This window comes from Notamacropus eugenii, chromosome 4 (assembly GCF_028372415.1).
Source record: "Notamacropus eugenii isolate mMacEug1 chromosome 4, mMacEug1.pri_v2, whole genome shotgun sequence".
In the NCBI taxonomy this organism is placed as follows: domain Eukaryota; kingdom Metazoa; phylum Chordata; class Mammalia; order Diprotodontia; family Macropodidae; genus Notamacropus; species Notamacropus eugenii.
The window spans coordinates 1,829,798-1,851,059 of NC_092875.1; the positions used below are offsets into that span (position 1 = coordinate 1,829,798).

The 21,262-nt window shown below is 54.4% G+C and overlaps 2 protein-coding genes and 1 long non-coding RNA gene across 5 annotated transcripts in view; 1 reads left to right on the forward strand and 2 right to left on the reverse strand.

The window, feature by feature from the left end:
* Window positions 1-10,206, forward strand: part of LOC140502747 (glutathione hydrolase 1 proenzyme-like) — a 63,742-nt gene extending 53,536 nt beyond the window's left edge. For all 3 annotated transcript variants that reach the window (XM_072606716.1, XM_072606717.1, XM_072606718.1), the window contains 10 exons: window positions 128-214; window positions 3,816-4,008; window positions 4,330-4,487; window positions 5,242-5,391; window positions 5,776-5,912; window positions 6,870-7,057; window positions 7,209-7,336; window positions 7,725-7,837; window positions 9,226-9,339; window positions 9,893-10,206. In XM_072606716.1, the coding sequence (XP_072462817.1) occupies window positions 128-214; window positions 3,816-4,008; window positions 4,330-4,487; window positions 5,242-5,391; window positions 5,776-5,912; window positions 6,870-7,057; window positions 7,209-7,336; window positions 7,725-7,837; window positions 9,226-9,339; window positions 9,893-10,039 (1,415 nt within the window). In that variant the 3' untranslated portion in view covers window positions 10,040-10,206. The remainder of the gene's footprint in view (window positions 1-127; window positions 215-3,815; window positions 4,009-4,329; window positions 4,488-5,241; window positions 5,392-5,775; window positions 5,913-6,869; window positions 7,058-7,208; window positions 7,337-7,724; window positions 7,838-9,225; window positions 9,340-9,892) is intronic.
* Window positions 151-3,816, reverse strand: LOC140502783 (uncharacterized). Its single transcript, XR_011966565.1, has 3 exons — window positions 3,614-3,816; window positions 842-951; window positions 151-260 (listed from the first exon to the last, which is right to left on the reverse strand). It is a non-coding gene; the product is annotated as an uncharacterized lncRNA (long non-coding RNA).
* A 3,195-nt stretch (window positions 10,207-13,401) lies between the features above and the next one.
* CHCHD10 (coiled-coil-helix-coiled-coil-helix domain containing 10) lies at window positions 13,402-15,855 on the reverse strand. Its single transcript, XM_072606761.1, is given in 5 exon segments — window positions 13,402-13,560; window positions 13,738-13,879; window positions 15,214-15,388; window positions 15,588-15,747; window positions 15,750-15,855. Coding segments are annotated over 5 exon segments (588 nt in total). The 5' UTR covers window positions 15,841-15,855; the 3' UTR covers window positions 13,402-13,540.
* Window positions 15,856-21,262: the final 5,407 nt, after the last annotated feature.

Genomic DNA, 21,262 nt, shown 5'->3' on the forward strand with positions numbered 1-21,262 from the left:
GAAGGCCTGGCCCATCACTGAACAAATGGGGAAACTGAGGCACAGGGTGGCCCAGGAGGTGTCAGACAGTACCTCTTGGGACCAAAGGACTTCCCTGGGGCTGAGTCCCTCCACTCTGTCTTTCCAGGAAAAGCTGAAGTCATCAACGCCCGCGAGGTGGCCCCAAAACTCTCATCTGTCAATATGTTCAATACCTCGGAGCAGTCCTCGAGCGGTGAGTGAGGTCGTGTAGACAGATTGTCAGGGGCGTGCCTAGTGTCCTGGAAGGAGGGAAAACTCAGGAGCATCAGGGGGGCCAGAGTCATGAGGGCACGGGGACCCCTAGACAGTGACATCTGGGCTCCCAGCATGAGGGAATCCACACATATATACACACAGATGTGTGTGTACATGTGTGATACATGTGTGCACACAAAGGTAAGCACACTACAGACATGCACACATTGTACCCCACACATGTGCTCACACATACAAAGCACACATGTATACACTGCACACCACATGTATATGCACATGTGTGTGTGCACATGCACAAACGCATCCATGTGAGCATGCTCATAGGAACACACCACACAGCACATAGACATGCACGCTCACAGGAACACATTGCATCACAGTACATACACAAATTCACACATGTGTAAATGCACACATCTTTGCACACTCACATGAACACACCACCGTACACACATGCACACATGTGTGCACACTTACAGGAACACACTATGCACACCACAGTACACACACATATACTCACAAAAATGCACACGTGTACGCAATCACAGGAGCACACTGCACATCACATGGACACACACATACACAAATGCACACACACACTCACAGTGGGGACTTTTAAGCTCTCCAACCCTTCTGTATGGACAACCTTTGGCTTTTCCATTCCCTTCCTTTGGGGCTATGTGTCTCTTCCCTGCCCTCCAGCAGAGGCCATTCCTTGTATAAAGGAGGAAACAGAATAAAAAAAAACCAGAAATGCCAGCTGTGCCAGCTGGTTACATTCAGCTCAGTTCAGATAATGAGCATGAGTGCCGAGAAACTCTGTCCATATGTAAGGGTCAGGAAGGGATTCCTCCAAACTCCGCCCTCACCCTCCCTTCCTCCTCCCCTCCCACCCCAGGCTCCCCCCAACCCCCACCCAGTTCCTGCCTCAGGCAATGTAGTCACAGCAGTCATCCTATGGTATATACCCCCAAAGAGGTACCCCTGGCCTTGATGAGGCTTCGTAAAGACAGATGGATGGGACTGAGCCTCAGACAGCTTTGAATAATGAGTCTTTGGATGAATTTCTGAGATCGAGTGGGAATGGGGACCCCTATTGAAATAAATCCCTGCAGGAGGTAGAAGGGGGAGAGAAGAGAGCATTTCTCCACCCACTCCATGGCAGCTAGGTGACTTTGAAAGGTCACTGCTGCATCCAGTGGGGAGCAGGGGCACACACTCTTAGAGATCAAGGTGCCTTTATGTTGTTTGTGTCCCAGACCCCTTGAGGAGTTATTCTGGTGAAACCTATGAACTCCCTCTCAAAATCTTGTTTTTCAATGTAGAAAGTAAAATACATAGAGTTATAAAGGAAACCAAATATAATAAAAAATTTTTTAAAAAAATTTCACAGAACCCCAGTTAAGACTCCCTGCTCTAGACAGACAAGGATACAGAGAGACAGTCACTTGAGGGCCAAAGTAACTTTATGATTAGGACCCTGGCAGCAGAGAAGAGAACCTGCTATGGAGCCCAGCACGAAAATTCTACAAAGAGATAAAAGGTTTCCAGGTCTTGTAGACCCTTTGCTACATGTGTATCCTAAACAAGTGGCTCACTACTATTGTACTTTTAGTCTGAGCTCATCCTTCCCATGGACACAGTATGTATTTGTGAGAGAATGCACCCCCAGGTTTAGGGGGGGAATGTTTGATAGCTACTGCTTTTCATCTTATTGAATGCCTTTCTAAGAGCTAACTATCTATTAACTGATTGTTAGGGGGAAGCATGTTGGTGGGGGCTCATGAGCGACAGTCATAAGCTCACTTTCAGAACCTGAGAGTGGAGGAGTAGCCAAGACGGGGTGCTACACTGGGGGCAGGGCTCCCCCATGGGTTTGTACTCCTGCTGCTGCTGCTCACTCATTCGAGGTCAAGGTGCAGAGACATCATTAGGATACTAAGAATAGCAGGCATTTCTGGAGAGCTTTAAGGTTTACAAAGCACTTTGTAAATATCTCATTTGAGGAAAGGTAGGTATTATTATCCCCATGTTACAGATGAGGAAACTGAGGCAGACAGTTTAAATAATTTACCCAAGATTGCCCAGCTAATAAGAGTCTCAAGCTGAATTTGAACCCAGGTCTTTTTAACTCTGGTTCCAGGGTTCTATCTACCATGCCACTAGCCCTCCTGAGTGAAGGGGTCCCTTCCTAGCAGAGGGATTTTGGAGGGAGGGTATGAGCAGAAGGTGGCATTGGAGCAGCCTTGGAAGGAACCAGGGATTTTCTGAGGCAGAGGAGAGGCGTAGGGCACAGCCAGAGCAGAGGTGTGGAGATGTGACCTGAACATCGAATATCAAGAATTGTCACAGGGTTACTTTCACTAGTGCAGTAAAGGAGTAACTGCTGAAAAGGCAGGAGGGGGCTTTGAAGGCCAAGCAGAGGATTTTGTATTTGACCCTGGAGGCCATAGGGAGCCTCAGAAGGTGATTGAGCAGGGGATGACACGGTCTGACCTGCACTTTAGGGAAATCCCTTTGGTGGCAGCTATTATAGTGGAGGGGGAGGGTAGTCTGCTCCAGAGTGGGGGCAGGGTCCGAGGAGAGGGCTCAGTCGAGAAAGGTTGGCCAGACTAACATCTAAATAACTGGCCACAGTTTGGAGCTGGGAAAGGGGCATCCACACCCAGTAGCCTCCAGGGGTCCCATTACCTCCCAGATTGAACCCCTCCCTGTGACCCTGCCCCTTTCCAGTCTTCTTCATTCGCTGTAGTCCAGTGACCTTGGCCTCGTCACTGATCCTCCCACAAGACACTCTGGCCATCTCCCACCTCCAGGCATTTTTCCTGGCTGTGCCCCCTGCCTGGAATGCTCTCTCTCTCCCCTCATCTACACCTCCAAGCTTCCCCTGCTTAAATCCTGCCTGCCATGTCTTTCCTCTGAGGATGACCCTAGTTCACCCCATCAGCACCTCATTTGTCTGGAGTTTGTGTGTTAGCCCCCCCCATTAGACAGGGCCCCTAACTGTCTTTTGCCCTGGCACAGTGCCCGCCTAGCACGTCTTGGTTTGACTGGGAGGATAGGGTGGCGCTGCCCTTGGAGGTCCTGGAGATGCTGGGGAGATGGAAAGACTTGGTCCAAGAGAACGAGCTAGGTTTTAGACAGGCTGGGTGTGAGGTGTCCGCTGGACAGACTTCAGACTGGAGATGTCTGAGATGAGGTCAGCAGAGAAGTGGGGGCCGAGCCAAGGTCATCCAAGCTTGGAGGCTGATGAGGTCAATCTCTGAGAGCAATGGGGCACAGGGAGGTGGAGAGGGGGGGACATGCTGAAGGTAGAGGGTGTGGCCTGGAGGGGGCGGAGCCCCAGAGCCGGAGAGGGAGGGGGGGAGGGACTTACCCAAGTTAGAGGGCTTGGCTTGGAGGCGGAGAGCCTGGGGAGCCTGAAGGTGTCCCCAAATCCTAGTGGGAGCTGACCATCCCAGAGGAGAGGCCAGCCTTGCAGGGCAGACTGACCCTGGATCCAGGTCCAGACGTCCTGGGCTGGAGGACGTTGTGTGGAAGGCTCTGAACGCTGCTTTGATTCGCCCCTCCCCCTCCAGGAGGCCTGTCTGTGGCTGTCCCCGGGGAGATCCGTGGCTATGAGCTGGCCCACCAGCGGCATGGCAAGCTGCCCTGGTCCCGCCTGTTCCAGCCCAGCATCCAGCTGGCCCGCGAGGGTTTCCCAGTGGGCAAGGGCCTGGCGAATGCTCTGATTAGGAGGCGGGAGACCGTTGAGAGCACGCCAGACCTCTGGTAAGACCTACCACAACCTTTCAAGGTGCTATTGACCATTGCTTGTGGGATATGTCACTGGCCCTCTGCCCCTGCTGTCTGGCTCCCAAAAGGTCCTGGCATGAATCCGTCTCTGCAGCTGCCTCCCCTCTCCTAGCCCCAGCCCAGGTCTCTGGAGGAGCCTTGGGCCTGCCATCCACCCTGATAACCCCTCCAAGCTGGGGGTGACCCATCATTCTCTGGTTTGGGCCAGCTGTCTGTTGGCATGGATGATCAGGGATTACTGGCCCCCTCCTGAGGTAATGAGAGATCTTCCTTTACTCCCACCTCCCCAAACCACAGCAGAGTGTTTTGTCGGGATGGGAGGATCCTGCGGCAGGGCGAGACTGTGAAGATGCCCCAGCTGGCGGTTACCCTAGAGAAGCTGGCCTGGGACGGGGCGGACGTCTTCTACAAGGGGAGTGTGGCCCAACAGATCGTCCGAGACGTACAGGCAGACGGTGAGGCTAAGGCGGGCCAGGAGCCGGGGGCTCTTAGGGGGCCTGAGGGAAGGGCTTTGGGGCTCCCTGGTGTCCTGGGTCTCCCTGGTATCCCATACCTGAGTGCCTCTGAGGTCTTCAGCCTGCTCAGAGCAGGGCCTCCTGGCCTGCTGCATGGGAGGGAGTCTGGAAAAGAGAAGCCTTGCCCCCTGGGGGGGGGGGGGCAGAACTATTACCATACCTCTCAAGGGCTGCCCCATGGAGAAAGGACAAGGCTTCTTGGTTTGGTGCTGGGGGCAGAACCAGGAACAGTGGAGAAAGCCAAGTGAGGCCAGATGTTGCCCATCAGAGTTGTCCCAGCGTAGAAGGGGCCACCTCCAGAGGTGGTGGCCACCATCATCCCCTCCCTGGAGAGCTCTCTCCAAGAGGCTGGTCTCTCAGCACTTAGAAACTTGGAGAGGGAGATTTTACTTAGTGTGGGCTGGATAAGATGTCCCAGTCTGAGTTCTCTACCCAATGCTGAGATCTCCTGGGACCCCATGTAGACACACCTGCAGCCTCTGCTGGACAGGGAGCTCACTACCTTTCAATCCAGCCCGTTCTTCTTTGGAACAGCTCTACTTGCTAAGAAGAAGAAAAGGGACCCCCTCCATCCTTGAAGGATGACCCCCCCCACACACACATGCACCTCCTCTAAGCTAATGCTGCTGGAACCCCCTGGCAATTCACAACTACAGGCCTCAATGGAGACATGGCCTCTCTGTTCCCTGCCCAGGTGGGATCCTGAGTCTGGAGGACTTAAGCAGCTACCGGGCCGAGGTGATCGAGAACCCCCTGAACCTCAGCCTGGGTGATTACGTCATCTACACACCCAGTGCTCCCTTGAGTGGCCCTGTACTCATCCTCATCCTGAACATCCTCAAGGGTGAGCAGCCCCTGCTCCCCAGAGTCATCCCTGAGCAGCCCCACTGAGGGGCTGCTGCTACTGCTGCAGGCCAGGCAGAGGGCTTCTGCACATGTGGGAGTGGGGGAGGGGCAGTCCAGCCACCAACAAGGAGCCTGGACTTGCCTGGCCCTTCTGCTGTTAGGGCTGCTGACCAAGCCCATGCCAACCACTGTCCTGACCTGGCGCTCTACCCCCAAGCCCCAAATACTAACCAGCAGCTTCCCCTCCCCTCTGGTCTCCAGGATGGGCAGGGGCTCCATCAGGGCAGACCCCTCTCCTTCCTCAGGCCCAGGCACCATGTCTGGGGAAGTGGGGGACAGTCGGCCTTTCCTGAGCTGACTTTCCCACTGCTCCCTGGACCAGGGTACCACTTCTCAGAGGCAAGTGTGGGCACACCAGAGCAGAAGGGCCTGACCTACCACCGCATCGTGGAAGCTTTCCGCTTCGCCTACGCCAAGAGGACGCTCCTGGGGGACCCCAAGTTTGTGAATGTATCTGGGGTGAGGAGCCCCAGAGAGTGGGGGAGAATAGAGCTGACCTGTGGGGCTGGAGAGCCTGGGATTTGGATCCTGCTCCTGAAGCCAGTTGTGTGACCTTGGGCCAGTCACTACCCCTCACTGAGCCTCGGTTTCCTTTTCTGTAAGGCCCTGGGGTATCATGTGGCTCATGAGAGGAAGGACATGAAGTTCTTTGTAGACAGTGCGATGGAACTGGTGTCACTACTACTGAAGGAGGGCATCCCAGGGAGGGTAGGCCTAGGCAAAGTCATGGAGCGGGGAGATGGACTGTCAGGTTCAGGGAGCAGCTCCCAGGCCAGTTTGGCTCGAATGTGTGAATGAGATGGTGAAAGGGACAACGGTGGTTGGAGGAGTCTGGGGGAGGGCTTTGGGTATGAGCCCTAGAGATTGGCCCCTGACCTTGGAGATGAAGGAGGGAAGTCACAGGGTCAGGATACAGCTGGATGGAAGGTTGGGGAGCAGGAGGACCAGAAAGGAGATAGGATGGGGGAGGAGGGCCTGCCCCAGGGGCCCTCACCCCCCTCACTGAGTGCAGTGGGATCATCCTGGCCTTGAAGCCCCTGCCTCCCGGAAGGTTGAAGCTGCCCCTACGTACAAAGCACTTTTGTCCCCGAGCCTCAGAGCTGGCAGGACATTGCCAAGAGACCTCCGAGCCTCTGAGAGGGCAGTGACTTCCTCAGGGTCACCCAGTGGATAGCTGGCTCCAGTCCAAGCTCTCCATCCATCATGCCAGTTTGTCCCTCCCCCGTCCTACCCTCCCTGCTGACCACTGAGCTGCCCTACCTTCTCCTTATTTGGGCTGAGCTATGGGTTAGCCTGCGGTGGGTGTCACTGATGAGGGGCTCCTTGGCCTCTGGCTGAGAGAGAGCAGTGGCTCCCTGGCCTCCGGCCTGTGGCTGCCTGGCCTTCCTGCTCCTTACTTCAGGGCTCTTCCAACAGGTGATCCAGAACATGACCTCAGACTACTTTGCTGACCAGCTCCGGGCTCGGATCACAGACAACCAGACGCATGAGGCTGAGTACTATGAGCCTGAGTACTTCATGCCCAATGACGGGGGCACGTCTCACCTGTCCGTGGTGGCTGAGGATGGCTCCGCTGTGTCTGCTACCAGCACCATCAATCAGTAGTAGGCACTAGGGACATCCCTGGTGGGGTGAGGGGGAGAGGCCTGCTCTAGGACAGGTTAGGGTCCCAAAAAGTCAGTCCCTCATGGGGGCCTGGGCGGGTAGGACCAGTTCACCTCCTGAGCTGCCTCTGTTCCCCAACTGCCTTTGAAGCTTTGGCTCCAAGATGCTGTCCCAGACCAGCGGCATCGTGTTCAATGATGAGATGGACGACTTCAGCTCCCCCAACATTATCAACCAGTTTGGGCTCCCTCCATCCCCTGCCAACTTCATCGCACCAGGTACCCCTGGTGGGGCCGGGAGGGAGGTGAGGGGAAAGAGAGGAGGCGGGCCACTTGTCCTGACTGGGTGACTATGTGTCCGACTGGGGTGAGGGTATATGTGTGTGTGTGTGTGTGTGTGTGTGTGTGTGTGTGTGTATGTGTGAATGTGTGTGTGTGTGTGTGTGTGTGAGGGTGGGGGGTACAGGGCAAGTGAGAGTGAGGGTGAGGGGGTATGTGCATGTGTGTGAAGTGTGTCTGGAGTACAGGGACAGGCAAGTGTGAGTGTGTGAGGGGATGTGCATGTATGTATACAGGACACACCTATGTGTGCTCACAGTTTCATGACATGTGCCTAGTTCACATGAGACCACATCTGTAATGTATATGCCATGTATGTGGCTTGCAGGCAAACAGCCTCTCTCTTCCATGTGTCCAACGATCGTGGTGGGCAAGGACAAGAAGGTCAAGATGGTGGTTGGTGCAGCTGGGGGGACACACATCACTACAGCCACAGCTTTGGTAGGCAGCCCTGGTAGTGGGGCAGGGCTAGTGCATGTGGGTACTTCCTGGACCCTTTGAAGCCTCCCTTAAGTCCTTCCCAGTCCCATGTTCACCACTCCAGATGGATTCTTGGATAAGGATTCTCAGTGTGGCCTTGTCTGACCCCTTGCCCACCCCACTGTTTATCTCCACTTGCCCCGACAAAGGCAGGAAGGTATTTGTCCCTGACACCCCAGCCCAGGAGGGCCAGGTGCCCAGGGAAGGCTGAGGAACATTGTGAGTGTGGGAGGGGGCCTTGAATGCCAGGCTCTCAGGAGTAGGGTGGCATCGAAAGGCTTTGAGCAGAGGAGGAATTTGGACAGATCTGTGTTGATGACAGAGGAGGGGGTAAGGGTGAGCAGGTGCCTGAGGGCGCTGACAGAGCTTGGGCCACAGAAAACCTGCAGCCTCCTCATGCTCTCCCCATGCCTCCTGCTCATGCCCACCCTGTGCCTCTCTCTTAGGCCCTAGGCTTCCTCTTGTGCCAGGCCTGCAAGGTGGGGCATGGGGGGAAGGACTCACACATTCTAGCCAAGCATTTGGCAAAGCCTCTTGCTCTGATCTTCAGGAGGAAGCAGGGGGGAGTGGGCATTCAGGTGGGCATCTGGGTGGGTGGATCCAAGGGCTTCTGCCAAACGGGAACAGAGGCCTTGAATGGCTCAGGGTCTCCAGGGGAGTTCCCAGAGATCAGCACCTTGGAGAGAACCCCAGGGGATAGACTTGGCTTAGTAGCCTTACTGGAGGGCACAAGCCGGTCTCTAAGGAGATTTGAAGGGGGTGAGAACAGGGCTTAATTCTCTGCCAAGGCCTGTGAGGGTGCAGAGTCAGTGGATGGTCCAAAGTAGGCCCGGGGTCAGCAGCATGGTGGGGCTGCCCAAGAAGCCCAAGGGATCTGGGGTGGGACTGGGGAAGTGGGAGCCCATACTACAGCCTCCACCCTCCTTGGACCTGGGCTCTGCCTCCAATTTCCAAGAGGAAAGACAGTAAGAAGCATGTGCCTCAGAGAGCGAGCTCATTCTCTCTCACTTCTGGACTGGGCAAATGACTGGGAAGCTGATCATTGCTCCTGGTGATGCTCCCGGGCTGAACTGGACTCACTCCCAGGGAACAGCCCTTAGGGCCCCTCCTGTCCTTGCTAAGAGGACATAGAATACCCCCTCCTCAGGGGGCAGCTGGGTGTCCCCATGCAGCCCCAGATGGTCCTGGCAGGCCCATGGGGCTGGCATATGGAAGGTCATTTACCAGCATACACACTGCAGTCAGATCGTGCCAAGACCAGCGATGGCTGCTGCCCCTGGTGGGCATCGCTTGGGAAGGCGCTGGTCCTGAGACCTCCCCTACACCTGCCCTTGTCCCTCCCTCCCCAGGCCATCATCAGCCACCTCTGGTTTGGCTACGACGTGAAGAGGACAGTGGAAGAGCCCCGGCTTCACAACCAGCTTCTCCCCAACATCACGACCCTCGAGGACCAGTTGGAAAAGGTGTGTCAGGGAGAGGGGGCCTTCAGGGGAAGGGGGGACCTCCAGAGTCCAGGCAGGATGCAGAGCCCTCAGTTACCATTCTCCCCATGGCAGAAGGGGCTTTGAGCCAGAGCAAGGGAGAGGGAGGGAGGGAGAGAGAAGCAGAGAGACAGAGACAGACCGACACAGATACAGATACAGATACAGAGAGAGAGAGAGAGAGAGAGAGAGAGATACAGACAGACAGACAGAGACACAGGGACAAAGGGACAGAGAGAGACAGACAGAGACACAGAGACAAAGAGACAGAGACAGAAAGAGACAGAGAGACAGAGACAGAGACAGAAAGAGACAGAGAGACAGAGACAGAGACAGAAAGACACAGAGAGAGATAGAGACAGGCAGAAACAGGTGGGGGCCTGGGACCAGCCACAATCCCTCCCCTCCCTCCCTCCCTGGCCCCAGATGCTCCCTTGTGGAGTAGGTGTATGTTGGGAAGTTGGGATGGGGGACCTGTGATGTGCCAGCCTCGGCCCTCATCCTGCTGGGCTCAAGCTGCCCTTCTCTGTTCCAGGCCGTGGGGCCTGAGCTCAGGGCCCGGAAGCATAACACCCAGACCGCCGAGAACTTCATCGCTGTGGTTCAGGCAATTGCGAGCACCCCTGATGGTTGGGTGGCTGCCTCTGACTCCCGTAAGGGGGGCGTGCCTGCCGGTTACTGACTGAGCTAGGCCTCAGGCAGCTGCTGGGCCAGGCAGGAGCCCTAGGACTCAGGGACTCCGAGGACTCATCCCAGGGGATGAGGGGCAGGGCAGGGCAGGGCAGGGTCTCCCTGGTTCTGTGTTTGCCACAAGCTGCTGATTCAGGCAATAAATGTGCTGGACCCACCTGCCAGACTGACCCTGGCCCTCCCTGCAGCCTCCCAGGACCTAGGCTGGAACTGTGTCTGAGGGTGACAGTGGGCACCAGGACCAGGGCTGGCATCATGTGTGAGCATCATCGGGAGCACCAGAACTGGGACTGGCACCATGTCTGAGGGTCATTGGGGGTACCAGGACTGAGCCTGGCACCACATCTGAGGGTCATTGGAGGCCCCAGGACCTGGATTGGCACCACCTCTGAGGGTGATCATGGGTACCAGGACCAGACTGGCACTATGTCTGAGGGTGATAGTGGGTACCAGGACTGGCACCATGTCTGGGGTTCATTGTGGCTTCCAGGTCCTTGCCCTTTCCAGGAGCAAATACTGGGGCCTTTAGAAACCCCTCCAGGCTATCCCCCCTTGGGTTGTCCCAGAATTCTAGAATGTCTCCAGTAGTTACCCTAGCCCAGCCCTTTCCTGAACAGAAATCCCCTCTCAGTGCTCAACCTTCTTCTCCGGGAAATGGAACTTGTGCTCGGAGAACAGGGCGATCCTGGACTCCCTGGGACAGTCTTGTGCCTCCCTAGAAACCAAAGGGGCCTCTAAGATCCAGCCCCAACCCTGTGAGCTTCCTTTGGGGATTCGGTTTCCACTGGCTGACAGGAGGAGGTCCTGCTAAAAGCCGTGCCTTGAGCCAGCCTACCCTGCCCAGGCCTTCTGAGTCCTAATAACAGAGTAAGGAGGGAGGAACTGAGGCTGTCATGCCCAGTGATGCCCATAGTGGCACAGGGAGGGGGCAGAATCCAGCCCTGAGAGGCCCCTGTTGGGCCTGGGCTCAGCCACTTCCTACTTGCCCTGAGCTCCTGGCAGCCAGGAAGGCAGGGCTGCTCAGGGACCAACCAGGGCCCTCTTCCCAGGAGCCAGACAACAACAGGTGCTGGCCAGAGAGAAGGTGATCAGGTCCCTCTGAACCAAGGCCAGGGGCTTGGGTCATTCATTCATGGAAGGGAAACTGAGGTTGGACTGATGTCCCAAGATGGGACAAGTGAGGGGTTGGGGTAGGGAGGGACCAGGAGGAGGCCTAGGGCAAAGGGGAGTGGCTGCCCAGTGTGCCTCAAAAGGAGACAGCCCAGGGGAAGAAATGCCCACGTTGTGGGGGGCAGGGAGCAGGGGCAGCTGCTTTGCCAGCTGTGCCAGTGGGACCAAGTCCTCTCTGCTCCACCTCTGCAAAATGGGGGTGTGGGCTTTCCGAATCTCTGGGCTGGATTGAAATGAGGCTGATCCCTAACCCTGGCCTGGGCTGACTCAGCTGCCTGACTGGGCCCTGACCCTGGTCGACTCTGACTCAGCAGCCCCAGACTGAGCGAGCCCTGAGGCTTGGCCCATCCCAGCCTCAACCACTGGGACCTGGCTGTGGTGAGACTGAGCCTCAAATCTCCATGTGGTCCCAGGACCAGACTGAGACGAGACGCGCCCTGAGGAGAACTCTGGTCCCTGAACCCCATGTCTGGTATAGACTGACCCTGGCCCCCTTGGGTTACACCCTTAGTCTTAGCAGAGGTTTGATGTCTCCTGGATCCCAATGATGGCATGGGCCAAATTGCCCTAAGTCTTGCCCTAGCCTCAGACCCAGTGTGGGCTCAGCATGACCCTGAGTTGGCCCTACCCTGACCCTTGCCAGAGCCCTAGCACCACCTGCCCTCCCAGTCCCCAGTGCCCACCAATCTCAGCTCCTATGTCAGACTTAGCCATGGCCTCAGCCTGTTCCCTGCTGCCCATTCACTGGGGAGTCCTCCATGGAAGGCCCAGGTAGGGTGGAGTCTGGGGAAGCAGAGCCCCTGGACTGCCCTAGCCTGGCCTCAGAGCATGGCTACTTTTTGTAGATCTGGGTGACCATAGGCCATTGCCCACCTGGTCTGGGCTTCTTCCTCCCTTGATGCCAGGGGGCTGGGGTTCCCCTAGAGCCCCTTGCCCCAGGGGCACAAAGGCTGGCCCAAGATGACTGCCTGTAATCCCTGCTGTTCACCACCTTCCTCGCTGGGCTCCCAACCTGGGCTCAACTAGCCCCTGGCTGAAGTGGGAGGGACCTAGAAAAAAGTTGGGGCTAGCCAAGAAGGGAGTGATGAGACCACTGTCTGAGACTGAGATCCTACTATGCCCTCCCTCCTTTCCTTCCTTCAGCTCCTGTGTCTCCTTCTCTTTACAGCCCTGTTCCTCCACTCATCCTTCCTTCCATCCTTGATCACCTGGCCTTGGCCGACCCTAGTAGGATGGTGACTGTGTCAGGCCTGGCACACTGCAGGAGGCGGGCACTTTAGAAGCATTGGTCAAATCCGACTGAAGGGAAAGGCCCAGTTCAGTGGGACTTTGAGATAGAGACAGGGGAGGACTACTGATCCAGGAGAGGTCAGGTTATCTGGCAGAGGGCAGCCATCAGTGCACAGCTGGTCCCTATGGGTACCTCCCAACCTCCACCTTCTTCCTAGGGGGTGGCCCCTAGGTGGGCAGGCAGCCTGGGCAGAGACAGGAGGCAGAGCCTGAAAGGCAGGGGCCAACCCTGGCCAGCTCTTTCCTACTTCTCTGGGTCCTGAGGCAAAGTGAACCCCAGGCTCACATGGGCCAGCCCCAGGCCCAGGTCCAGTCCTCCCAGCCCTCCTCCTTAGCCCCAGGCTCAGCCCCCCCAATCCCCCGCAGCCCAGGCCCAGTCTCCTCCAGCCCAGGCCCAGCCCCCCCAGCCCAAGCCCAACTCTGAAGCTCCTCTCTGATCTGCTGTCTCCATGTGGGGGGCACAGGAGTGGACAGGACTTTAGGGTAGTGCCTACACCTGGGGCCTGAGTGCCTACCCTGCCCAGGGGTATGCCTGAGGATCCTATAAGAACTCAGCCCCAACCCCCGGCAAGCCCTCATCACCCATGGTCACCCAAAAAATAAAGATTCAGTGCATGGGAATGGTGGGGATGGATGGGGATGGTGAGCAAGGCCAGGCAAAGCCCTGGTCAGGGAGGCTGGACCAGCCATGGCTGGCTCCCCAAAAGCCCAGAGAGCAGCAGCTCATGCTTTTCCAAGGACAGCAGCCTGAGAGGGCAGGCGGCGCCAGCCCCCGCCCCTGGTGTCCATAGTGGGCCCTGGATGGGGGGAGTGGGGAAGGTGGGGGGACTGGGAGGGATTGAAGATATCAGAGGTCAGGAGGTCCTTGATGGGCCAGACAGAGCCGGACACAGATGAAGGAAAAGAGATCCCTTTAATTGGATCCTTCCCTAGAACATCTCCAGAGGGGACTGGCTCCTGTCAGCTGATCTCCTGCTATGGGCAATGGAGGTGTTGGCAGAGGGGGGTACCCCATGGAGGGCTGTGTCTGGCTTCACAGAAGGGTGGTTAGGCCTGTGAGGAGAGGAGCTCGTGGGCAACGGGGATGGGCCATGATGTCCTGGGGGGTCTTCATCCCTCTGCTGAGGGTCTGCCCCCCCAACTGTCCTGCGCCTACCCCACCCCCAGGCCCTGTCCCAGCCCCAGCTCCCCCCAGCCTCTCCCACCCCAGCCCCCTCTCTCCCACCTCACCATAGCTGCACTGGCATTGCTTCAGAGCCTCCCTGAAGCCCTCACACAGGGTCAGATCACTGTGGCTGATAGAACAGTCCAGGAACTGCTTGATTTCATGGTAGCAGGGCCTCAAGGGGGCTGGTGGTGCTGCCTGGGGGGCCTGGGGAACCCCAGGGAGAGCCACTCAGAGAGGGAAGAGAGCTGCCCTTACCCTCAGCAGAGAGGGAAGGGACCTATCCCTCCCCCCAGCAAGCAGCACCCACCCACCCTCAGCCTCTGCTCAGAGACCTCCAGGGCACTGGACTGGGCCCTCCAGGCTTTGCCTAGGCTGTCTGCTCTCCTCACCTCCACCTCCTTGCCTCACCTTTCCCCATCCCCCTTAAGCCCTACTTGGCTTCTCTGCCTGGGTCTCCTACACACCTCAGACTGGGAGCTCCCCGAGGTCAAAGCCTGGGCATTCAGCACACAGTAGGCACTTCACCAGCGCTTGCTGACTCAACCCCGCTCCTCCCATGCTGCCTTCTCTATGACTGCTTCCCAGAGGCACGAAGGCAGCTTTATGTGGTGGTTGGGGTTCCTTTCAGTCCTGTCTGATTCTCTGTGACCCTGTTGCTGGAGTGGTTTGCCATTTCCTTCTCCTCTGTCAGATAGGGAAACTAAGGCCAGCAAGGTGAAGTGACTTGCCCAGAGTCACACAGCTAGTGTCAGAAATGAGCTCAGACGGGAGTCTTGCTGGCTGCGAGCCCAGCGCTCCATGGCGCCCCTCGAGGGCGTCGGGGAAGCCTCGGATCCTGGGGGTGGGGTGGAGGTGGGGGAGGCTTTCTCAGCCATGGAGCGCGCATCATTGAGCTGAGGAGCTGGGTGCAATCCTGGCCCTGTCCTCTACTGCCTCCTAGCGGCCCTTCTCTGGCCTCCCTCAGTTTTTCTATGTGAAAAAGGGGAGGTCTGCTCCAGAGTTTTAGAGGCCGAGTGGAGTTGGGAGGCCAATTCCTAACTCTGATACTTTCCAGCCAGTGTGTGTGCAAGTGAGTATGTGTCTATATGTGCCACTGTGTGTGCATGTGTGTGCATGTGTGTGTGAAAGCGTGTGTGCGAGTGTGAGAGCATGTGTGTGTGCGTGCATGTGTGAGCGTGTGTATATGCAACTGTGTAGATGCATGTGCGTAAATATGTGCATGTGTGAGTGTGTGTGCATGTGTGTTTGGGGTGGGGTGGGGTGAAGTGGGGCTGGGTTTACGTCTCTGTAAGCCTCGGTTTCCTCAACTGTAAAAAGGGCCTAACCATAAGCCCTACCTGCCAGAGTTCTGCTGTTCTGGGCACCCCACTCAGACTCTGCGGCAATGGGGGATTAGGGGGAGAGGGGGGAGGCAGGGGCCCTGGCGGTCCTTACGCAGACCCCTCCCCCGCCACCTTGGGCCTGGCCCCTGGCTCCGTTTGGCAGGTGCCCGGTTCTCTCCGCCCCCTCCAGCCCCAGCCCAGCTCTCGCAGCCTCACCTGCTCCGGGCGGGGGCTGCTGCCCCCGCTCAGGGCCCCCGTCAGGGCACTGCCCACCACGTGGCCCACGGCCGAGCCCACGGCCACCCCCGCCGCGGTGGATGCCATCTGGGACAGGAGGCCTGGTTGGCCGCCGCTCGGGGCTGGGGCCGGGGCTGTGGGGGGAGCCGGGCTGCTGCGGAGGGAGGGAAGTTCAGGGGGAGGACCCGTCTGCCTTTCTCCTCCCCCCCCCGCCCCCAGCATTGATGACCTTCATGACCTGGCCCGCAGCCCTCAGGCCCCCCTCCCCGCAGTGCCCAGGCCGCCCCCCACAACCCCCAGAACGCCTCCCGCAGCAGTCCCCAGGCCGCCCCACCCCAGCCCCTGGGGCCTACCTGCCCGATGGGGCAGGCGCAGCGGTGCTGCGGCTTCCACGAGGCATGGCGGGGTCCGAGGGACCAGGATAGGCCAAGCCCGGAGGTGACAGCGTCCTAGGCTGGGGCTGTGGGAATGGGGGTGGGGCCTGGCCGAGGGGGCGGGGCCCCTGGGAGGCTGACCTTGTCCTTTCCCTAGTGGCAAAGACAGCTGCTTGGCCCTGGGCACCGGGCATTCCTGGTGCTGACGTCTCCCCAGGACTGGTAGATCCATGGAGTGGGGCCTTGACTAGCTGGCTCCGCTCCCTTGGGCTCCGTGGGCATCCTCGGCTTCTCTGGCAGAGGGGCTAGCCCTGCCGTGCCCTGCCGACTCCGGGTAATATGCGTCCTCTATGGGGAGGTAAAGCCAATACAGGAAGAATGACGACGTTCCGAACTGATCGATCATTCGTTGCCAACCTCATTAAATGACTAAAAACTTTACTGAGTTAGAAAAAATAATAACAGAATTCATTTGGAAGACCAAAAGGTGAAGAACTTAAAAATGCAAAGGAAGGAGATTCAACCGTATCCGGCTTGATGTGATAAAGCAAGAGCAGTGTTGAAGGGGAGCATGGATGATTTGGATTATTTTAAATTAAAGTTTCCTTGTATAAACAAAACCAGGGTAGCCAAGAAGAGAAAGAATGTTAGAAAATGGGGGGGACCTTTCCTAGACAATCTCTGAGCTAAGATGTGATTGGGTTGGAATACGACTGTGGTCTAGGGAACGATGATGGGGGTGATTTAAAAAACATGGAAAGACTTGGACCTAAGAAGAAAGATGCCATCCACCTCAAGAAAAACACTACAGGTGCAGAAAAGGATAGTACAATCTGACATACATGAGTATACGTGTGTCTACCTATCTGTCTGTCTATCTATCTATCTATCTATCTATCTATCTATCTATCTATCTATCTATCTATCTATCTATCTGTCTGTCTGTCTGTGTCTCTGTCTGTCCGTCCGTCCGCGTCCGTCCATCCATCTATCTATCATCTGTCTATCTATCTATCTAGTCTTCTTGGGAGGGGGAGAGGGAGAAAAAAATCAAGGAAAAAGGGCACAGCAGAGAAGAAAAGAAAAGCTGAATGACTTTGAAAACATTGTGTAGAATTTATTACATCGGTTTTCTCCAAATGGAAATTAATTGTTTTGTATTGAATCCTCTTATATTTCTTTTTTTGTATGAAGATAATTAGCATTTATTCACTTGTTTTTAGGTTTCAACATTCACTTTTATAAGATTTTGAGTTCCAGTTTCTCCCCTCTCTCCTCCCTCCCCAAGATGAAATGCAATCTGACATAGGCTGTACATGTACCATCATATTAAACGTATTTCCACATTAGTCGTGTTGTAGAGAAGAAGCAGAACTAAAGGGGAAAACCACAAGAAAGGGAAAAAAACCAAAAAGAGAAAAAATAGTCAGCTTCCATCTGCATTCAGACTCCGTAGTTCTTTCTCTGGAGGTGGATGGCATTTTCCATCTTTAGTCTTGGAATTGTCTTAGATTCTTGCATTGCTGAGAAGTGCTAAATCTATCAAAGCTGGTCATCGCACAATGTTGCTGTTACTGGGTACAATGTTCTCCCGGTTCAGCATCACTTTATTTAAGTCTTTGCACGTTTTTCTGGTCTGCCTGCTCATCATTTCTTATAGCACAATAGTATTCCATGACATCCAGCTACCCCAGCTTGTTCAGCCATTCCTCAATGGATGGGCATCCCCTCAATTTCCAATTCTTTGCTACCACAAAAAGAGCTGCTACAGGTGGGTCCTTTCCCCCTTTTTATGATCTCTTGGATACAGACCTAGAAGTGGTACTGGTGGATCAAAGGGTATGCATAATTTTATAGCCCTTTGGGTGTAGTTCCAAATTGTTCTCCAGAATGGTTGGATCAGTTCACAATTCTAACAAAAATGCATTAGCATTCTGATTTTCCCACATCTCAAATATTTATCATTTCCCTGTTTTGTCATGTTAGTCAATCTGATAGATGTGATGTGGTGCCTCAGAATTGTTTTAATCTGCATTTCTCTAATCAATAGTGATTTAGAGCATTTCTTTATATGACTATCGATAGCTTTGATTTCTTCCTCTGAAAACTGCCTGTTCATATCCTTTGACCATTTATCAACTGAGGAATGACTTGTATTCCTATGAACTTGACTCAGTTCTCAATATATTTTTAGAAACGAGACCTTTATCAGAGACACTTGCTGTAAAAAATGTTTCCTAGCTTTCTGCTTTCCTTCTAATCTTGGTTGCAATGACTTTGCTTTTTAATTTAATGCAATCAAAATTATCCATTTTGCATCTGATGATGTCCACTATCTCTTGTTTGGTCATGAATCCTTCCCTTCCCCGTAGATCTCCTTGCTCTCCTAATTTGCTTATAGTATCTCCCTCTATTTCTAAATCATGTACCCATTTTGACCTTAGCTTGGGGGATGGTATAAATGCTGGTCTGTATCTGATTTCTGCCATACTGTTTTCCAGTTTTCCCCACAGTTTTGTCCAATAGTGTCCTCTTGCCCCGATATCTGATGCTTTGGGGTCCGTCAAGCACTAGGTTACTTTGCTTATTTGCTCCTGTGTGGATCTCAGTCTTTCTCTTTCTTACCAAATTGTTTTCATTATTATGGCTTTGTGGCGAGTACTGCTAGGCCACCTTCCTTCCCATTTTTTCATCGATTCCTTTGATATCTTGACCTTTTGTTCCTCCAGATGACCAATGATCTTCTGCCTAATCCAATGGAGCAGTCTTCTTCAGCTACCCGCCCTCTTTCACCCCCATATTCAATTTGTTGAGGGTTCCCCACATCCTAGAGAGAAAAGAGTATCCAGGAGGAGAGAGGTCAAGGAGAATGAGGAAGGAGAAAAGGCCATTGAATTTGGCAGCTTAGAGACCACTTATAATTTTGGAGAGAGCAGTTTGGGTGGAAGGTTGACATCAGAAGCCAGATTGTAAGGGTAGGAGAGAAAGCTGAGGAATTGATTGTAGATGGCCCTTTCACTGCTTCTAACCACAAAGGTAAAAGGCTAAAGAATTGTGAGATACACAAATTTAGAGATATCTCCCTCCCAAATGGTCATATGGACCATTTATGTCCGACCTATGGTACAGTCTTCCCAGCTTGTATTGGTCTGTTCAGCCACAGTCTTGACCCCAACATAGTAATTTCACTTTGGTGTTCTTGCAGCATAGAAGACAAAACCCAAAGCCATCAAGGGACGCTAGCCACAAGAATCAAATGAGGGTTATTTCTGAGGATGGAGGAGACATGGGCATGTTTATCAGAAGTAGGAAAGATCCAGTAGAAGGGGTCAAGCTGGGAGTGTAGGATGGGAGACAGTTATGCGGGGTGGGATTCAATGCCAGGCAGAAGACTAGCTCATTCATTCATTCAAAGAATGCTGAGTACCTAATATGTGTCAGAACCATAAGGTTCTGTTTGGCCCAATTCTGTCACATTTTAACACACCTACTAGGCAACAGCACTAGAATGTTCCAATAGCGTCACAGATTCAATGTGTTCTATCACCATAGTCTTTCCCTGAAACTGGTTCCTCTTGCTGGTGACCCTGATTCCATACTATCTCTGCCATCTTCCCCAAACTCCAAGCTTAGGCTGTCATCCAGGGAGGCAGCTCCTATGGACAAGGGACCAGTCATCCCCACCAAATACCAACCATTTGCCACTCATAGGATAGTCAACACAGCCTAACCAAAGGAACCAGGCACTCTGAGGGAGATACTGGAGACAGCGTGTGCCAGGAGCGTCAAACCACCACTTCTGCCTTGACCACTGTCTCCCCTCAGACTCTGAGCCCAAGATTCTTGGGAATGGCCAGGCTTCCAGCCAGGGACCTCAGCCAACCTCCTGGAAGGCAGGCCTTCTGGAGAGGCGCCTGAGGACTGACCGCTCCTGCAGGAGCTACAACCACAGCTACTGAGGACTCCAAGGGGAGAGTCCTGGTCACCAACCTCCTTGGCCTGATGATTCAACCACAGAAGTGGATAGAATTTTTATCAGTGCAGATGACACAGGGGAAAAGGCCTGACTACCTGTTTGGCCACTGCATCCTCAGGACCATGCCCTCTGACACAGAAACCTTTCTTCTCAGCAGTCTCCTCCATAAGAATGGAAACCCCTGCAAAACAGGGGACTGTCTGACTGTTCTGTTTTATCACTTAGCACTGTGCTAGGCACACAGTAACCCCTTAATAAGGATTTCACTCATTCAATGTTACAGTTCTTTGCACATGACTCTTCATCTCCAGACTCCATGCCTTTGCATGGGCTGTTCCCCCATGCCTGGAATACCCTCCAATCCTACCTTCTTCAGGAGGCTGTCCTCAGTGCCACCTCCAACTGCTAATGCCTTCCCCTGTGAAAACCCCCTCCCCTTTACCCTGAATCTCTTTTGTATGAACATGACTGTCCACAGTCTACCTTCCCCATTAGGCTGTGATCCATTTAAAGGTAGGTGCTAGTTTTGCCTTCCTTTGTCTCCTCAGTTCTTGACACACAGTAGGTACTTAATCAGTGCTTGCTGACTTGACCTGACTGAGGCATGGGGCCTGAACTTGGCAGCCCAGAGCAAGGGAGGGGCAGAATCAGAGATTTCTGTTTTTTTTTCCTCTCGCCTTTGAGGCTAGAATTCAGGATGCAGCAGTGGGGAGTGAGGGGTCCTTTCTTTCTTACCCATCCCTTGGGGAGTGGGCTGTGGTACAGGGGGTGAGAGAGAACCTTGGACATCTGAGTACAGACCTTCAGGAGACCACTGGGTGGCTGGCTTGAGTACAGCGCCACCTGGTGGGCACATCACATATCTTGCTCTCCCTTGGCGAGGCCAGAAGGGAGACCCTGTTTGTAGGGACTGTTGGTTTCTGGCTGGCTGTGCTTTGTATCACATTAGATGTCCACAAGAGCTCCAAAACCTTCGTCATGGGAACATCCCAGTCACTCCCTGGTCATTACTGACCTTGTTACTTATCAGTAGTAGGTCTCCAAAGGGTGTCCTCTTGGGGTGTTCAGACCAAAAAATAAAGGGATGCTTGCCAAACCTCTAGAAAGGGAGGCAGTGATTGCATGGAGCCAGCTTGTCCTGTCCAAGAGCTGGAGGACTCACACTCACTTCCTTTTGGCCAAGATCACTAAATGAAGGAGAAGGGGAGGGAGAAAGGTGTGATTAGAGTGAAGTACCTGCCCAGCATGCTCTCCCTATTCTCAACTGGTGGGGCTCAGGACTGGGCAACTCAGAATGTCTGCTAATGGTTCAGTGCCTTCACTGCACCTCAAGGATCTGAGTTTGGCCTGTTCTCAATACTTGGCTAAAGGCAAAAAGAGCACACTCACGTAATTTGAAGATGACCTAAAGCTGGCATTAGTGAGAGTTGACAGAAGATTAGATGGTAGAGCACAGATCCAAAGGGCCCTCAACAGATGCAGAGCCTCAGGGTCACACGTAGCCCACTAGGTCCTCAGGTGCAGCCCTGTGACTCAATCCAAACTTCACCAAACAAATCTGCCTAATCAAAGGATTTGTTCTCTAAAACTTGGACTCAATCATAAGGCCACACCCGAGGACCTAGAGGGCCACTTGGAGCTGCAGGTTCCCCACCTTTGGGTTAGAGCCTGGGATTAG